Here is an 18,086-nt window from a genome sequence, read left to right on the forward strand (position 1 = left end):
AAAAACGTTTGTAGATTTTGCGCCTTAACCAGACCATCTACAATACAGAACCTGCTTTTTAAGTTAGTCGGAATTTAATTTATAGAAGCACTAAGTATAAAAATATTATTAAAGCAACGCCGTAAAAATACTTAAATTACCTGTTGGTTACAGTTGGCCCTACCAATTAGGTAAGCATACAAGAAAAAAAAGAATGAACAACACACACGGAAACAATAATTATATTAAGCAATCAACGTCAACACATAGTCTTATTAACTTAAAATTGTAAGTCGCTTACATTAATAAACCTCTACCTACATACGTTTAAATATTCTGCAAACATAAAATTAAAACATTCTTAAACATAAGAGACAAGAGTAAAAAAAATGAATAGCGGTTTCTTTGGACAATCTACACCATAAGTGTATAAAAATATAACGAACAGAATAAAGCCGTTGAAAAAAAAACTACTTACCTATGAAATATGACAGACCAAGGCAGTTCCTTCAACTTGGTGATATCATACTTCTGATCAAACGGTATGAGCTTGTTCAGAGCCTGAGGCTTGGGCATGACCTCAGGTTTAATAGACAGCAACTTCTTTATCCAGTTGGACGAGAACATACCTTTAGCCGTCAGATTGCCTGTACTCTTATTCATGATGGAATTGTAAATATAGGCTATAGGAATTACGGTGACGATATACGAATACACTTCCCGATTCTCGGCCTTTAGAGCTTCCATTTTCGCGAATATTTGTGACCAAGTTAGATCCGCGTCCTGTACTTGGACGTTTACGAGCACCTTAAAATAAAATACAATTATTGAACTACCAATGGTAAAATTAGTATATTACTGTAGATTAGCATTAAAGCAACCAAGCTGATGGTTAGACAATTCCTGCTTTCTGGACATTCATTAACAGGCATAACTACATAGTGAAAAAATCGCACTCAACACTTACCTCACTAGTATCATTGACTATGAAGTCTCTAAAATAGCGCGCAAACATGAGCTCGACATCCACCTCGTCCTTCAGATGTACCACGACGGTGTACCCTTTGTCGCTGTATCGTTCCACCAGGTTGTCCACCGTGTCCAAGTCGTAAATGCGCCCGTCCAGCAAGAAGGCTAGCCGGTTTGTCACTGGCATGTGGCTCTCTATGCTGGAGTTTAGACATATTAGTTTTGGTGGAGTATACTGGACTTATAGTTCAGACCTAAAGATAGTTCAGGGAAGGGAAAAGAGGTATGTGTCACATTAACGTCGAAGCTTTCAAAGGCTGTACCTGAAAGAGCTGATAAAGATAGCATGACCCCTCTTTTTGAGCATGTTCAGTATGCGGTACATCTCTCGTCTGACGGAGAACTTCTGGTAGGCCGTGCACTCGTCTAATACAATGATGGGTGGCGCGGCAATCACCGCGGCCGCGAAGTTCAGTCGAGTGCGGTCGATCGGGGGAATGTCACATATGTGTTTGTTCGCTTCCCTGTAGAGTTCTGGATGATGAAGACAACAAGATTTTGAAAGTAAATAAAAGGAATCTCAAGCTAATAAAAGTTATGATCAACTTGAAAGAGAAAATTGACAGTGCGATGGCAATACCTATTGATATATTATTAACTACTAGCCGTTTTCCCGCGGTTTCACCCGCGTCCCGTGGTAACTACTGCCCGTACCGGGATAAAATATAGCCTATGTTACTCGTGGATAATGTAGCTTTCGAATGGCGAAAGAATTTTTAAAAACTGTCCAGTAGTTTTTGAGCCTATTCATTACAATCAAACAAACAAACAAAGTTTTCCTCTTTATAATATTAGTATAGAAGTATATCTATACTTCTAAACAGTGTTACAACTAACCGAGAGCATTAATATAGTTAGTAACTTCTTCATTGATATATTTCTTGGGCACGCCACGCAGCGCCGCAATCATAGAGAGCGCTTCTCGGACCTTCATCCACGAAGGCAACATATCTTCCTGGCAGCTGATTGATACATGTTGGCTGTACTGTAAATATGTTTGGATAGGTTAAAAAGCCCTAAGAAGACAAATCAGAAAACTCTGAATACCTAGATTGTATAAAAGCTGATAATTTTTTTTATAGACACCAATTGAATGATACACCTCTCTTAAAGCGTTTGGACTATTAAAAAAGAGGGGCCTTAATTTGAAATCATTGCTTCAATCATCTGGCAGACGACCTACCTGATGTGGCTCCGTCATTAGCTTATCCTTCGACATGGCCCAAAGGTTTCCATCACAGGGGCTTTTGTAGCCGGCCAGCACTTCGCACAACAAGGTGCGGCCGTGACGCTTAAGTCCGGAGAGTGCTATCGCCTCCCCCTTACCGATGCCCAGGTAAATGTTGTGAACTGCGTAGACTCCCCCGGAACGCAATGTTATGCCCGCGGCTAGAAGGTACTCGCCGAACTTGTCTACTTCGTTACCTAAAATAGGGAGTCATAGCTATGTTGACAAGTGAGCGTAAGTACATCAATGTTTTTTTGTTGGATAGTATAAGCTCACACAGAATGGTATAAATTACATATTTGAAACAAAGTTCAACAGGTAGGTAAATGGTATTTTTTTTTCACTATCAGCCAACATACAAACTATAGAATAAGCATCACAGACCACAGTCCCTTAAATGCATTGCAAAAACTTGCCGAACTTACTTTGCATCAATTTACTAAGCTGTGCCTTTTTATTTAAAACATTCTTTTTCTCTTCCTCACAGCCAGGAGAGAGTTGGTCATCCAGCGGCTTGTCCCTGTTGGCCCAGGTAGAAGTGGCCGTGTGCCAGATGCGATAGAATAACCTGTACTCCACCAGCATAAGCAGCAGCATGAAAAACATGGCCGTCGTGAACATCGCTGACACCTCCATTAAGACACCCGAATGGCGATTAAAGTAACTTTTTCTGGAGAAACAATCCTGAAGCACACCACATTTTTCTGCAAGGAGTTATACAATATGTTATCTAGATATGTCTTATGATGACGTACCTATTTAAGCAATAATAACAGCAACGGATGGAATGGTTCATCCAGAAACCAAAAGATCCAAAAGGATATTCTGAAGGCATAAGACATTACAAAATTCATCTGGATCTTTCAATCAGTCTCCGTTCGGAGAAGGGTCCGGAACAAAGATAGACGTCCAGTCCCGGCGTACTTTTTAGAAAGATGGTTATGTTATTCGTGTCTGGATACCACAAAATCAGGTACAGGTATTTATAACAGTGATTTCTTAAATAAAACTTACGACAACACTTGTGGAAAGTATTCGCAGAGCAAAGATTCTTGGTCTGAAATATGATACACTCGCTATTGTAGAGGAATATTTGCTTGATCTTGACATAGGCGTAAGCCATGTTGAACTGCGGGGACAGGCTCATGAAGTCCAGAGCGTAGCTCAGAGCGTCGCCGTAAAATATCTTCGCTACCGTTGTTGTTTCACCTGTGTGGAACAAAGTTTCTTTGATTCTTAGCTTAATCTAAGCTTAATAGGCGTGACGACAGCCTGTTAAAAATAGTGATTCTAATTAGTCCACATTTTAGATTGACAAAAAATGTTGGGTATGTATTTTATAGTTCAACAAAACATTACTTATTTACTAAGATATAATACAACAAAAATTGAGAATGGAGACTAGGGACGTCACGTCTGTGTGCACTTTAAAGTGACGTAACACAGAATTCAATAGTGTTGTTGTTGTGTGTATCTTCGTTGTTATTTGTTTATAAGAGGAAAGAAAAAATACGTATTAGCCAAGCTTTGCCGCTCGTAACATAAAAGCAGAAAACCCATTAGGTTGAAAGCGAACTTCGTTTTGCTGTCTGATTAATCTCAAATGGTAATACGTCAGCCTCTTTTAACATCGTAGATTGTGATTGTACCTACATAAAAATTAAAACAGGCATAAAGTTTAAATATTTGATAGCATACCAAAGACAAGGTTGACGATGATGAAGGTCATAGTGTTCAGAGCCATCCGCGGCCCCAAACTGAACACATACGCTTGTGGTATGCACCCGATGCCATACACGGTCAGCATGAACGGTACTATAACTGCAATATAAAGGATTAAAATAAGGAAACACAATATATACCTTTAATATATGTAAGTTTGCTAAAATTATATAATTATGCATTTTAGAGCATCATTCTTTGGAAGGACAAATAACCAGAAAAGTAAGACCGAATTAAAAGAAAGAAACAAAACAGCGGTATTGGTCGATGTCGGGGTGGTTAAACCTTGGGACGTATTCATGTAACTAGTAACTAAATATGTATTTACCAGTAAAGAACAGATGCTAGGAAGCTATGAATATCAACCAAATGTAATAAGGAGAAACAAAGATCAGTTACTAACAAAGATCGGCCGCCTGGATGTGTGACATGGGGATAGCGACGAAAATGATCGTGATCATGATGATGCTCATGGCGATCACCAGGATCCAGTACAGCAGTAAGTCGCATAAGTACAGAGTGAACCAGTAGCGCAAGGGGGAGAAGTTCTGCGCATGCTTCTGGAATGTTTTCGTTTAATTTTAAGAAATTATCAGTTGATGTGGCAATGTGTTATCCTCCCGCTTATTTCGGATTATGTAATACATGTGAAATGGATGTTAAGTTCTCTTTCATATTTTAGAAAAATCTTTTGATTTAGTTTTAATCACACCAATAGTTCCTACGATAAGCGCGTACAAGCAAGCAGACAAATAAATTTCATTTCGCTACATCTAATCTCGCTAGTATGGAAGAAATTTACAATTGACTAAATTTAAAGATTACCTGAATGTGTCTAACCAGTCCAAACTCCTTCGATGGTAAGAGCGTGATGTGCGAAATGGTCAATATCAAGAGAAACTGAATAAACAAAGGTGGGTTGGCCACGTCTTTCATCCACTGGAAATATGAAATTATTTTGGTTACTCCTTAAGTCAAAACGGCAGTCATTGCCTGATGGTGTGATGTACCTACCTGTGACGAATTTTTGCTATTATCGCACCGCACAATTCAGGTATATCTCAGATTTTGTCATCGAGCGACGCGAAGTTCAACAACGAAATCATTTTGATAAGATAAATATTGTGATGAAAATTAAGTATCTTTATCATTTTTGCGGATCAAATATTAAAATGTACCGGAGAGAGGTCCAAGGCGAGGGGGTCGTCTTTGATCTTGATGCTAGCGTCCATGAAACCCGTGTAGTGACGCAGGAGTGCCATGAACACTCTCGCCAGCGACCGGGCTGCCGCTCCATGGTCATGGTGGATCGGACTGTACAGCGCTTGCACCTAATATCGGAGATAAGAATTGATTTAAAACAAATGGATAAATAATATAATCTGTAATAGTTCAATGTAAGTTCGTTGAAAATATTGAAGATTGAGATAACTGCTCTAGAGGTCTTTGTTAAAGAAATAGAACGAAAATCAGCTGCTTTTGATTGTTGGTTGGTCATCAAGTAAAACCCCTCAAATCTAAATCTATACATATAATAAATCTGTAGAAAAGTAATTTTTGTACATTGAAGAAATTGGCAAAAAAAATAGCCAGCATGTTAAAGGATAACTAACAGAACCCATTTCCATCATTTTTGTCATTTTTGTCTGTTTGTCTGTTTATCTGTTTGTTTGTTCGGGATTCACGTAAAATCTACGAATTCAATGCAGACAATGCTTACATGCAAAAATTCTACGTAACTTGGGGTATTACTTAGTTTTTGTTTCATCGAAATCGATTCACTCTATCAAAAGATATGATTAATTTTGTGAATTCAAGATGTAAAATATTACGACACGCAATCTGTTTGTCAAAACTGTACATTTGAATGTTGTACTTATATTAGTTGATCGGCCTATTATTAACCTTTACACAGAAAATCACACCTTCATAAGTATATTCGGAAGAAAAAAAAAATGAAAATTGTGTTTAGCCAAGGTTAAAGTAGCTCCATCTGTGGTAATCTGTGTTAAATAAAATACATAAAATTTGTCAAAGGAGCGAGGTGGTAAATGACAATAAATTACCATACATTCTTTATAGAGGATTATTATTTCAACAGATGGAGTTGTGTATTTTCCGTAATTCACCATATTTTAACACGTAGTGTAATTTTTCGATAGACATTTCAATAGTGTTTGTCAGTTTGCCGAGCCACATCAAAATCCAATTATAATTATTACCTTGATGAAAGGAAAATAATAGTTCTCAGCCAAATTTAAAACGGTGCCATCTAAATTATTTTTTGAATATTATGTCAAAAATGATGACTTTAGTATAACAATTAATTATCATTTAAAGTTACAGATGGAGTTTATATCAGGATTTTTTCATAGACATAGTTTAGCTTATCTTCCACTAGTGGTGGCCTTAAAACAAATTACTTTGAGTGAGTAGTATTAAGTAGACCTCCATTATTTTTTCTGATGCAAAATATGTTAACTTAATCCTAGAAGAAAGGAGTATCTGTCTCTCGCAAGCGCTGCTAAGCGTGAGGTAGGTAGGTAATGTAGGATTCTGTAGCTTTAAGAACAAGCCCAGATACAAAGTGCAGATAAGAAATGGGAGCTTTCTCGATTTAATACCATACACACGTAAAATGCTTTATGCGTCTGAAAACGTACAAATTGCGCGTCGCATACCAGAGACATGCTTACTTTCAACTTCTGATCGCAAATACACTGGTCACGATTACGAACAGTCTCAGTAAGACCCGAGCCAAGTCTAAAAAAACACCTTTTATATAAAACTACGTTTGATGTCATTCAATCACAAAGACAGAATTGTTCTCTGTTGCAAATCCTATCCACCTGTATCCTATCCTAATCCAGCATGCATTGCAGGTGTGCATTGCACAAAAACCAATGGTATCCTATTCGAGAAGTCAAAAGAGTCGACCTGCCAACGTCAGCTTCTGCGCTAAGCAAGTGTTCTTAATAGTACCATCAGAATTACATTCATCGTTGAATGAGGTGAATAAATTTTCAGAAACCACAATAACAGTAGGAGCCAAAGCATATGATCGCTTCATAGAGCTCTGATTGGCCCCAGGTGACCAAGTCAGGTCTGATTTGTTCGTTCATCAGATCTTTGAAAGCGTTTCGGTGGATACTTACTGTCGTCCTGGGTGACACAAAATATGGTATATAAACGTCCTCCGCAAGAGCGAAATTTTCCCGGTGTGCGGTAGTGACGCACAGTATACAACACTTATGTTCCTTTCGATTTGCTGGCTCCACCAAGAAATGACAAATTGCAAGCGTACATTTTGAAAATCTTGGCAAAACTGCAGGTTTCAAGTACCAAAACATGAAGTGGACTCTCACAGATACGTACATTTTGCCTATTCGTGAACTAAAGCAAACATTTCGGTGGAGTCCCGGCTTAGGCCTCCCCCACATTAGGCGTGCGCGATCCTCGGGCGTGTGAGTAGCGCGGGCGTCGCGAGCACGCTGCATGAACGTCGCGTTTTGCTGCCCTGCGGCATTTACCTACAGCGCGCTCGCGGCGCGCACGCGCCGCTCTCCTTGACGTTTAACTGCTAAGGCGTTTAGCGGGCGGCGGGGATAGCAGGCGAAGGGGTAAGAACGCAACTCGAGCGCCGCGTGCTCGCCGCGAGCGCGTCGCTTGCACTCTTCACACATGCCGCAGGGCAGCAAAACGCGACGTTCATGCAGCGTGCTCGCGACGCCCGCGCTACTCACACGCCCGAGGATCGCGCACGCCTAATGTGGGGTCAGCCTTACCATAGTGAGTAAGTGCACAGAAAATCCCCGTCATACAAGTGTTTCTCCCCAGTAGTGAAACTATCCTACCCTATGCGCCTGCTGATGATGATGACTCATTTTATCATCCATCCAGCTATTCCCCAACTATGTTGGTGTTGGCTTCCAGTCACCGAATCTGTTTGAGTACCAATATTTTGCTTGGAGCGACTACCTATCTACCTATCTTCAATCCAGTCAACTACACAAGCCGATATCCATGGTAAGACTGACAGACTTTCTGGCTTCTGATTAGTCGCAGCAGCTGCAGAAAATGTACAAATGACAGCTTTGTCAGACTCAAAGCATATAGACATAGATTATAACTGTTTCCTGTGAAAATTACTTACGCACCATACGTAATAATTTTCCAAATTGGCTGACTAGATCCAGAGATATTCACAACGTCACAAACTTTACTTCTTTTGTTTAGATAAATGGTCACATCCACAACACAACCTTGATCAATGAATCTATGCGACTGCTAAGTGCTAATCCTAATTATACTGTCACGTGAAAGAATGCACCTGCGGGATAAGTAGTATTTTGACTATTCTATATTGCCCACGCAGACGAAGTTGCGGGCAATCTTAAAAATAAAATAAAAAAGGACAAACAAGAAGACTCATCTATTTAGAACTCACTGAAATAGAGCCATTTTTGTCAGAAGAGACATCCATGCCATAGGCATACATATACACGTACAGTTGGGGTGCATCAATGGCGCGGGTCACCAAGTATTCCGTCAGACTCTGCAACAGATTTATGGTTCTCTTTACTTTTTACACATTTTGATTATGGTTGTGGTTTAGTGAAGGACATCCTGGCGTTGATTCATGTAGTATTAAATTTAGTTCTATAGCTTTCTCAACTAAATGTATGAGTGTTCGCTCTAGCTGTCACTGCCAGTATTCATTCTTTTCAAAGAAAATTCACGATCGATATATAAAGGCAGATTTAAAATTTAAGCCTTATCACTCCAGTTACCTCTGTGTGTGGCAAAGCTGTATACTCCATATTCTGTATTTCACGTTCAGTTGCTTTTGTATCTGATAGCACATACCTGAAAATGCGAACATTTTCAAAGTCTTATCGAGCATGATAACTTGGTAATATAATTACGACTTACCCATTAGCGATGGATCGGCCGGCGGGGGAATCGTCAACCCTTAACACGAGGGTAGTGCTTAATTCCAAGTTTTCCACAGCTAGTGTCTGGGACTAAATCAAGAAATTATGGACGAATGAGGCACATATCCGAACTATATGGCTCTGGGTAACGATTGGCAGAAAAAAAGGGAGGCCTTATACCTACTACTGTAACTAAAAGCTTCGGAATGTAATGAGCGAAATTGACTGTACTGAATACAACACAACATGATGTCGGTGTACTTACTTCTCCAGTTAATATTTTCTTGTTGCTGCCCTTGTCATCGTCCATGTGAGTGAGCACAGATAACAGAGACAGCCCGAGAGACACCCCCGCCATCACCGCTGCAACTAGCTGCAAAACCATCGAATGAAAACTCACGTCGCGTTTTTATTTGTTGCTTTTCATAATACCTATGCAAATTACTTTTTAATAGTGATTAGGAATAAAAATGTGCAAGCTTCCGCCCGCGACTTCGGTTCGGTTGCGTAGAGTTCGGTTATATCGCATTTCCAAGAAAATTCTACAAAAGTCCGGGATAAAAACTATCCTATGCTCTTTCTCAAGGTCAACTCTATCTCTGTACCAAAGTTTATTAAAATCAGTTTAGTGGTTTAGATGTGAAAGCGTAACAGACAGAGTTACTTTCGCATTTATAATATTAGTAGGGATACGATACTTCTTCTAGTGTTTTTAAGTGAAGAAAAAATTCGACATTTCGCTTTTCAAAATTACAGAATTATTTGGGTATATTAAACATTCGGTCGCCGGTAGACGCTGGATGCAGGTCGCTTCCAACAGGTATCTGTGGAGATCAAAGAGGGAGGCCTATGTTCAGCAGCGGACGTCCTATGGCTGAGATAATGATGATGATGATTAAACATTCTCAGGTGGTTTTCCCAAAGAATTGGCTTAATTTTGTAACAGTATTATACTTACAGTGACAACAAAAATGAGTTTGTTATACATATGAAATGTGAAAAACTTCCAAAAGATGCTGCCGATATGTGTGTTGAGGAAGGAAGTGCGCCTCTTCCATTTCACTGGTTCTGGGAGAAGAATAAACAAGAGTATAATATAAAATGTCCTAACTCTTCGTGTCTGAATAGGTACACTGTACCGAAATTACAAGACCGAAATTCTCGCCTGCAATGCTATTTGCATTACTGACCAAAATGCCAAAATTGTGTCAAAGATAGCGTTCAGGCAAAATTCACTTGATAAATCAATTCAAAGGCAATTCGGCGACAGGACAACGTATTCTCTCTGCAATTTCGGTCTGGTTGCCGATGCAGTTACGGGATAGGAACATTTGAAACTTCGGTAGCGTAATTTCACGGCATAGTGTATTCAGACAGTGATAGAAAATTGTCCAATAAGCGTATACCTGCAAGTCTAGTTAGCGCCCGTCTAGATCTTTCGGAGCCAATAGTCTTAAAATAGCTAACACTGGACCTTGATTCCGTTATTGCTCTGAAAATATCAATATGACACCGTATTTATAACCAAACCTAAGTATTTTTTTGGGCACACCAAGCGAAGTCAAACAACCATACCTCCTTTTTTGGAAGCGAATGTCACCACGCTCGTCTAAGTGACAGCCTCTTAAAAATTCGAACACCATACAGGAATAAACCTGTATCTTCACGCCAGTTCTTTAAAGCGCTATATAAAGCGTATACTGAAAATTAGTAGAAAGTAGAAAGTTTTTAACTTACCTTCTACAAACCTCTTCAGAATCAGGCACGCTAATGTTAAACGAAGTCAGTCCATATTTGCTTGCATTTTCAGTTAAATCTTTCACAAGTTCAGCGACGACTGCAGAAGGGTTCGCCGGTAGCCTCAGTATGAGCAGTGAACCAAGATGAGCTCGAACTCTGGCCCCGGCATTTTGCGCCCTTTCAATTAACTTGTCCATCATTTCATCACAATTGTCATCGGAATGAATTGTCATACGTACTCGGTATTCGCGACCTTTGGACGAATAAAACTAAGTAAAATATTTGAAATACTGCGGTGGGGTGAGCGTAACGTACATGAAAAATCCAGCAGCCGCAGATTAGCATACTTAGGAATAATGAATTCTCTAGGTACATCCCTAGGTTTTTCGTAACTGGCAAAGTACCATTAAAATAAAATTTTGAATAATGGTAAAGAGGATGTAGGCACACTTCTTGTAGTCCATACCATATCTGAAGAACATATAGGCTGGAGTGCCTCCAAAGACCAGGAACTTGCTGTCGAACATAAATATTCGATCCCCGGACTCGAGTTGAATGCTTGAGAAGTATTGAGTGACTATTGTTATATATTTCCTGTATTGCTGAAAATGTTTACATTACCTATATGATAAAATAAGTGAAAAAGTGTATCATAGCGGACAAAATAGGATGTAACTTTTCGTAATTCTTCGTTAAGTGATGTCTTAGTACATTTGAAACCCTGAAGCGACATTACAATCGTTAGAGATTTTTCGTTTCGTATTAGGTACAAATCGCTCATCCATGTGCTCAAAAAAGTTTGAGTGAGAGTTAAATACGTTAGAAATAAAATAATTTAAGTAGGTACCATTATTTTGTCTGTAATAACTGAGATATATCCTGTAAGGTCCATGAAATATGGTATGACCACGACCTGAAAGTTTCAAAATGTTGAGTACGAAATAGTCTTCTTTAGAGAAAAACTACACAAAGATCCAGTCTTTACCCTAGGCTCCAATAGCATGGCAATGGCCCAACACAGCTGAGCTCGGTAGTACATGTTTAAGTTCCTGACGCGCTCGTGTCTCACCGACTCTAAGTCACACTCCTTCAGCAAACGCTTTGATCTAATGTGAGCGTACTCTATTATGCTCATCTTATTTTGGTTCCATAAGCAAATCTGATGAACGAAGACACAAGTATGGTAGGCATTAGTGGTTGTGAAAGGTAAAGTAGGGAAAACTACTTCAAATACTTAATAATATTCAGATATGACCTTTAAATTATCTCTTTCACTCAAAATGTGATATTTACTTCAATCTAGGTACTCATGATCTACAAAGGAATCTGTAGTTTTACTAAAAAGGGATTTCGCTAACTAACCATAGTATACATAATAAAGTGCTCGTGAACGGTAAGGTCTTCAATGAGGGTCTCAGAGCGGTGGCAGTAGCCCATCATCTGTGGTGACGTCATAACTTGAGTGTCGTGCTGAATAGTCTCTCCGAGAACGTTGACGGTCCCGTGATCCGGGAGCGCTAAACCTAGGTGGAACATTAAGATTTAAGAATATATTGTAACTGCTGTATTAACAATAAAGATGGATTGACCTACACAAAAGGATGGCTTCAAAAGTCCATGGCAATTGGAACATTACATCTCCAAACCAGAAATTTACCGGTAATCAAGTCATCAATAGTCTGAATCATTAATTCCTGGACCCTCTCAGTGTACAGTATAGTGTACTCCCCGCGGTATATGTCGAACGTGACGTTGCTGAGCACTGGGACTCCCATGATGCTCTGAAATGTTAAAGTGCCTATATTAATGTTTGTCTGAATACAATAATAATTAATGAGCAAAATTGTGTCAATACTTAGACGCAATTATTTTTACGGGGTTACCTAAACTGGACCTTAATAAATTAAACTAACCTTGGATACATCTCGAAAGCTGATAGCCTTTGCCACAAACTCGTCAACTTCTTGCAGATCTCCACGCTTGTTTCCCAGAGGAGCTTCAATCTGACGCAATTGGTTGTGATCCTGTAAAAATAAGGCTACCGGCTAGCATGCATATATCTTTATCATTTTACGTAAATTCATATAATGTCGTAAGTAAATAGGTATTTTTTTCGTTAAATGCAAAATTCGTGGCTTAGTGATAGAATATAACAAACACTGAGATTCAAGAGACACTGGAAGAAGAAGACTATAGCGCCCACACCAAGTGTTTTATATGTATTTTATTTTCAGTAAGTGCAAAGACACTATCTTCAAGACTTTAGCTTCATACATTGTCCAAAATATTGCTGGTAGTTAACACCATACACTTACTTCAACCTTCTTGAATATGATAGACTTCCATGACACCTGGCCGCCTATAGCTCGCTGCTGGCCGATGGTGCGCTGCAGCATCATCAGCACGCCGAAGTACAACATGTTCATGATGCTCCAAGACGTTATCATGTATACTAAGGAGCTGGTTTCACTCTCTTTTCCATGTTCACCTGGATATTAAATCAAATTAATATCATAGTATTTTTGTTCACTTGATCTTTTCCTGTTACTACAATATAAAAGAACTTACGTCCAGTCTGCAGCAATGCGAATTTATTCAAGGCGTGCACCAGTCCCATAGGTGGTAAAATCAGATGCAGTACAAATGTCAGCGCACTGTGCTTCAAGTCGTACTGATGATGGACTAGCAGTTCGGCAAGGTACGTTTGCAAGAGCGTGAATAGTGTGGTCCAGATGCATGCGATGATCGCTGAAATTACCAACGGTGATTCTGATGTGAGCAACAGTGTTGACATGTCTGTGTAATTCTTCAGAAAGTGAAGAATTTGAGTCAAACTGCTGAAGTCTTATCTTTAAACTAACGGTAACGTTACTACGAAGCTTTTAAGAAAAGTGGAGTACCTTTATTGTGAAACATCCCCAACATCAAAGCTAGCATGATCATGACGGACATATACGCCAGCACCACCAGCATTGCGGCGAACAAGTGTATCCACCTGAATATCAGGATGAGGGTGATTGACGCCAGGACGCAGATGGGCAGCGCCGTCAGGTAAGCGTAGACTAGCCAGCTCACGTACATCGAGGAGTAGCCCACGTTACGTAGGCGGAGAGCACGCTGGGGACAAAACAGTATCATCACACCGATATCAGCAATCATGAGTTTGAGATCCAGCCGCCAGACATTATATATCAAACGACTTCCGAAAAAGCTGGCTTTCTTTGACTGAAATTTTAAATTGGAATTGTTAGCTTCGTCCGGTGACACGGCTAGGATTTTGGTCCATTTATTCTTCTACATGACTCATGTCCGAAACCACACCGTACAAATTCTTAACAATAAACTCACTTTAAACATGTTGACAGTTTCTGTGACGACCAGGGCCTGAGTTTCCAACACTGGCGGTATAAGCGCCAGGGTGATGCAGAGCAGAATGCCTGACAGCGCCTTCCGTACTCCCGACTCCTCCATCAGCGGAGATACTGGCATAGCCACCAGCTTTATCTAAAACAATGTTAGACAATCGTTTGGAAGTCAGAATGATGATATCGTTTACCTATAATTGCAGTATAAAAGTAAAATTAGCCTTGAATCGTGGAAAGCATACATGATCGGGCCCTAAGATATTTAAAGTTAAGGTCAAATACATTACTATTGATAAACAGGTGTCCGGACCCATCCATATTCGGATACTCTAGCTCTCTTCAGGCTAAATTACTAGAGTACCTATAAAAATAAATAATGCATTAAACATCTTTTATTTTAACCGACTTTCAAAAAAAGAGGTTCTCAATTCGAATATTTTTTTAATAAAGAAATCATTATACACACAATACATTTTACAACAAAGAAAGAGACATCGGATAGAATAAAGCATTCGTCGGCCTCGTATAAGAGAACAAATAAAAGGAGTCTTAAGGGTGTAGGTACGGAATCTACCTACAGCGACATGATGGATTTTCATCCATCATGTCGCGGAATCGTTTCCGATTTCGCAGGCAGATCGCCCCCGTCCTTTGTTCTTTTTAATCAATGGTCATTAAGTACATGCATTTCTCTGGGCCTGCAATGCACGCATCTGATTGCAGTATGCTCCACGTAACATGCGAGTTAATGTTGCATCAGTTGTTATTGTTTACTATTTTTCGACTGAACAATGCGAAACCATAGAGATTGTAAACTATGGGAGAACTCAAAACTACCTAATGCCTAGGATTTTACAGTCATATCGCTTACATGTGGCAGCCACATCTTTGATTTGCTCCACGAAATGAAATGCTATGCTAGTTATAACGAGTAGCCGAAATAAGTAATTCAGTTTTGATTCAGTTTAAACTGAAGATCTGGAACTCGATCTTGAAGAAAGTAGGTACTTTACATGCAGTCTTCGTAACAGCCGAAATAGCTCAGTTGGGAGAGCGTTAGACTGAAGATCTAAAGGTCCCTGGTTCGATCCCGGGTTTCGGCAGTATTTTTTTTGAAATTGCATCCATCTTTTGACAGTTTATCAGTTTAGAATGAAACTTTGAATTCTTTAGCATATCGAATTCTGAATTTAAAATGAATCAATGCAAATGAATATCTTGAACACCTGTAAAAGCTTACTAGAAACAATTTCTAAACATACATCTAGCCGTTCTCACCTCATAATTCGGCGTGACAACAGTGGAGTACTCGATGATGGCTTGGCTGATGGCCAGCTGAACGGCAAGGAAGCCAGCCCGCAGGTGAGGGTTGGAGGTCTCCCGGTTCTCAAAGCTGGTGACGTAACGAGCTCGCTCCGTGCTGCGGATATTCAGCTGCCATACATTGCCGTCCTGAAAAGTGATGACATAAACACCTGCCCAATTGAATCAAAGATTTCGGGCGGTTTACAAATCCCTAAATTAACTAAGCAGGCTCATGATTTAGGCCTAGGCAATATGCCTAATCTATACCTCATTTATTTAAAATGCTTTTTCTATATTCTGAAAATGCCTTTTGTGATTGATGGAAGGCGGTCGATGATCAACGCGTTCGACGCAATTTCAGGTGGTATCAGATGCGTGCAACTTCATCAGGCAACCTTCTAGATTTACCTTAAGTATAAGATTAACATATTTGGTTTATGTTTTCCTCTTAAAATTAACTAACCTTAGGTTTCCAAATAACCCAGATGACAGGACTCCTAAGAGGTACACCTCGAGACTGATTGTAGAGCATCTCATTTAAATCGTCTTCAGTTGGTGCTTTCATTATTTCTGGAAGCAAATACGGACGGTTTGCGCATGTATGATTAAAGCTTCATCTAAAAAGTTTCTTCAGCATCTTTTCGGTGAAGTTGACCATAGTAACTTTTATACCTACCTACTTTACAAGATTAGCAGTTAGCAGATAATAGCTCACCAAGTCCTAAAAGAACAGATGCCCTTCTCATAACCGTGATATAAGGCTCTATATTCGGCGCATATCCCAAAATGTTGTTCGTGTGCAACGAAGCCAGGACGTCAGCTGAAGCCAGGGCCGGTTCCGGTTCATCCTGCAGTGGTGTCAGGAACACTGGCCTGGCTATCCAGATGGCTACCAGAAATAGGATGACTCCAAATCCTGCTTCTATGAGTAAAAGGCCCCATCTTCGTCTGAAATGGCCCTTGTATTTGAAATGCCTTCAGGATTGTGTTTAGTGTGTAAATGAGTAGTAAAATCTAGAATACTAGGTGATATAATAAAAAGGAAATATTTTTGTTTGTTTGTTTGTAATCTAAGGGCTTTGAAACTAGTAAACCGAGTTGAAAAATTCTTTCAATGTTGGAAAACGACACTATCCCTGAATAACATAGGCTATATTGTACCACGATACGGGAAGAGGTTCCCCAGGAACGCGGGAAAACAGCTATTTAGTATACAATATAAATGATAACAATGTGTTTTAAATAATCTAAAAGAACTTGAATGAACGTAGATAAATAACATACTGTCTTTGCAAATAACATTTCCATATAAGAATGGATGTATGGCGTTGAAATCGACTACGTATTGGCTTTCTCGGAGGCTGTTCTGGCCTAGTTTCAGGTATATGCATAATACCTATCAAAATAAACTTAGATACAATTATTTGGTCCCTTATTAAAAATACCGTATTTCACAGAAATTAATGACATGACAGGATTGTCGTTATTAAGACATTGTCATACGTACGAAACTCAGTCATGCTCCTAATATCTTTTACAACCTTTTTCAAAGTTTTAATAAAATTAAAATAATAGTTTTAGGTAATAGGATGGTAATAGGTTCATTCTCACTGCATCGCATCGATTTATTTAACCTCTGAGTGTTTATATCTACACTTAGCGGATTTTTACAAAGACTAGTGGAAAATAATAAGGAAAATTCGTTAGATTTCCCGAGAATTTTCCCAAGAATTTTAGAGCCGAAGGATTTTCTCGCAGTGTTAAAGGTATATTATGGAATATCAAGCAATAGGTACATATTAAGGAATATTGAAGTTATGTTGTGTCCACGAAATAATATCGATGGAAATAATAATAGACAGGGATGGTAAAGACTATAGACATAAAGTTACATATTTAGTCTTGTACGCAGCGCAGAAAATAGGTTCCACATTCAGGGTATTTTTTTTCTATACTTAAGTATTGAGCATCAATCAAGATCGCTCCATGTAAACCACTGGTTGCTCAACTGCATCTGCTGATTATACTGAAAGCCAATCGAAACAGACGAGTAGGTATGGAACAAGCAAGTAGGTACCTATTAAAACAAGTAACAAGGTTGTATAATCCTTTTTTTTTTTTTTTTTTTTTTTTTTTGTTGTCGCTGGGCTAAAAATGCTATTACGCATCCCCTTCCCGTCGGGGGACGGGAGAGGGGTATGTGGGACTCCCCGGTAAAATCGTTTCCGGTATACCCACTAAAAAGGCCCAGCGGCACTCCGACCTCGCCTGAGTGGAGGGGGTCTGGGAATCTATGGCGTCCAGTCCCTCACCGGCGATTGCCCGCCTTACGGCAGGCCCCTCATACCTCCCCCTAGTGGAGAAGGGTCCTTATAATGGCCGGAGCGCAGGGGTTGATCCTTGTGATGCAGGCGGTGGCGCCCCCGCGCCTGTCGCCTGCTGATCGCCCCCCGGGGCGGATGGGGACGGACGTCGTGTTTGTCGTCTTCTGCCCCTTCTTCGTCTGCGGAGCGGCACCGCGAGAGGGTCGTTCTCCCGCATGCGCTCCGCCGCTTCCTTCTGTGACATGGTGTCCTCACAGAAGGAGGCTACTGCTTCCCATGCCTCCTCACTTCCCAGCATGGCGGCAATCACGCTGGGAAGCGAGAGGTCGTTCCCGACCACTGCCATCAGGGCGCGGCGGGGTTCAGCCCACGATGAGCACACCTGAAGTGTGTGCTCTGCCGTATCCACCGTGGCTTCGCAGTGGTGACACTGTGGATTCTCCTCCCTCCCAATCCGGTG

General features: G+C 40.1%; 1 protein-coding gene and 1 non-coding gene across 2 annotated transcripts; one reads left to right on the forward strand and one right to left on the reverse strand.

Moving 5' to 3' along the window:
• Nucleotides 1-341: 341 nt before the first annotated feature.
• LOC124640312 (ATP-binding cassette sub-family A member 17-like) lies at nt 342-16,822 on the reverse strand. Its single transcript, XM_047178027.1, has 33 exons — nt 16,810-16,822; nt 16,587-16,698; nt 16,018-16,250; nt 15,766-15,872; nt 15,276-15,449; nt 13,981-14,136; nt 13,533-13,749; nt 13,201-13,380; nt 12,948-13,120; nt 12,546-12,656; nt 12,290-12,413; nt 11,995-12,155; nt 11,618-11,791; nt 11,480-11,545; nt 11,099-11,234; nt 10,630-10,885; nt 10,299-10,384; nt 9,851-9,960; nt 9,158-9,265; nt 8,891-8,976; nt 8,749-8,824; nt 8,406-8,513; nt 5,137-5,289; nt 4,784-4,897; nt 4,362-4,518; nt 3,935-4,057; nt 3,251-3,445; nt 2,662-2,940; nt 2,192-2,433; nt 1,846-1,993; nt 1,272-1,482; nt 947-1,148; nt 342-786 (listed from the first exon to the last, which is right to left on the reverse strand). The coding sequence occupies exons 1-33, from the start codon at nt 16,820-16,822 to the stop codon at nt 454-456; spliced, it is 5,124 nt and encodes a 1,707-aa protein (XP_047033983.1). The 3' UTR covers nt 342-453.
• Trnaf-gaa lies at nt 15,028-15,100 on the forward strand. Its single transcript has one exon. It is a non-coding gene; the product is annotated as a tRNA-Phe (tRNA).
• Nucleotides 16,823-18,086: the final 1,264 nt, after the last annotated feature.

This window comes from Helicoverpa zea, chromosome 20 (assembly GCF_022581195.2).
Source record: "Helicoverpa zea isolate HzStark_Cry1AcR chromosome 20, ilHelZeax1.1, whole genome shotgun sequence".
Classification (NCBI taxonomy): Eukaryota; Metazoa; Arthropoda; class Insecta; order Lepidoptera; family Noctuidae; genus Helicoverpa; species Helicoverpa zea.

Coding starts and splice junctions, on each gene's coding strand:
- LOC124640312 (XM_047178027.1), bottom strand. Junction 13,121..13,200: donor CGCATTGCTGCAGACTGGAC/GTAAGTTCTTTT, acceptor TTTAATATCCAG/GTGAACATGGAAAAGAGAGT. Junction 8,514..8,748: donor CAGCTTTGCCACACACAGAG/GTAACTGGAGTG, acceptor AATCTGTTGCAG/AGTCTGACGGAATACTTGGT.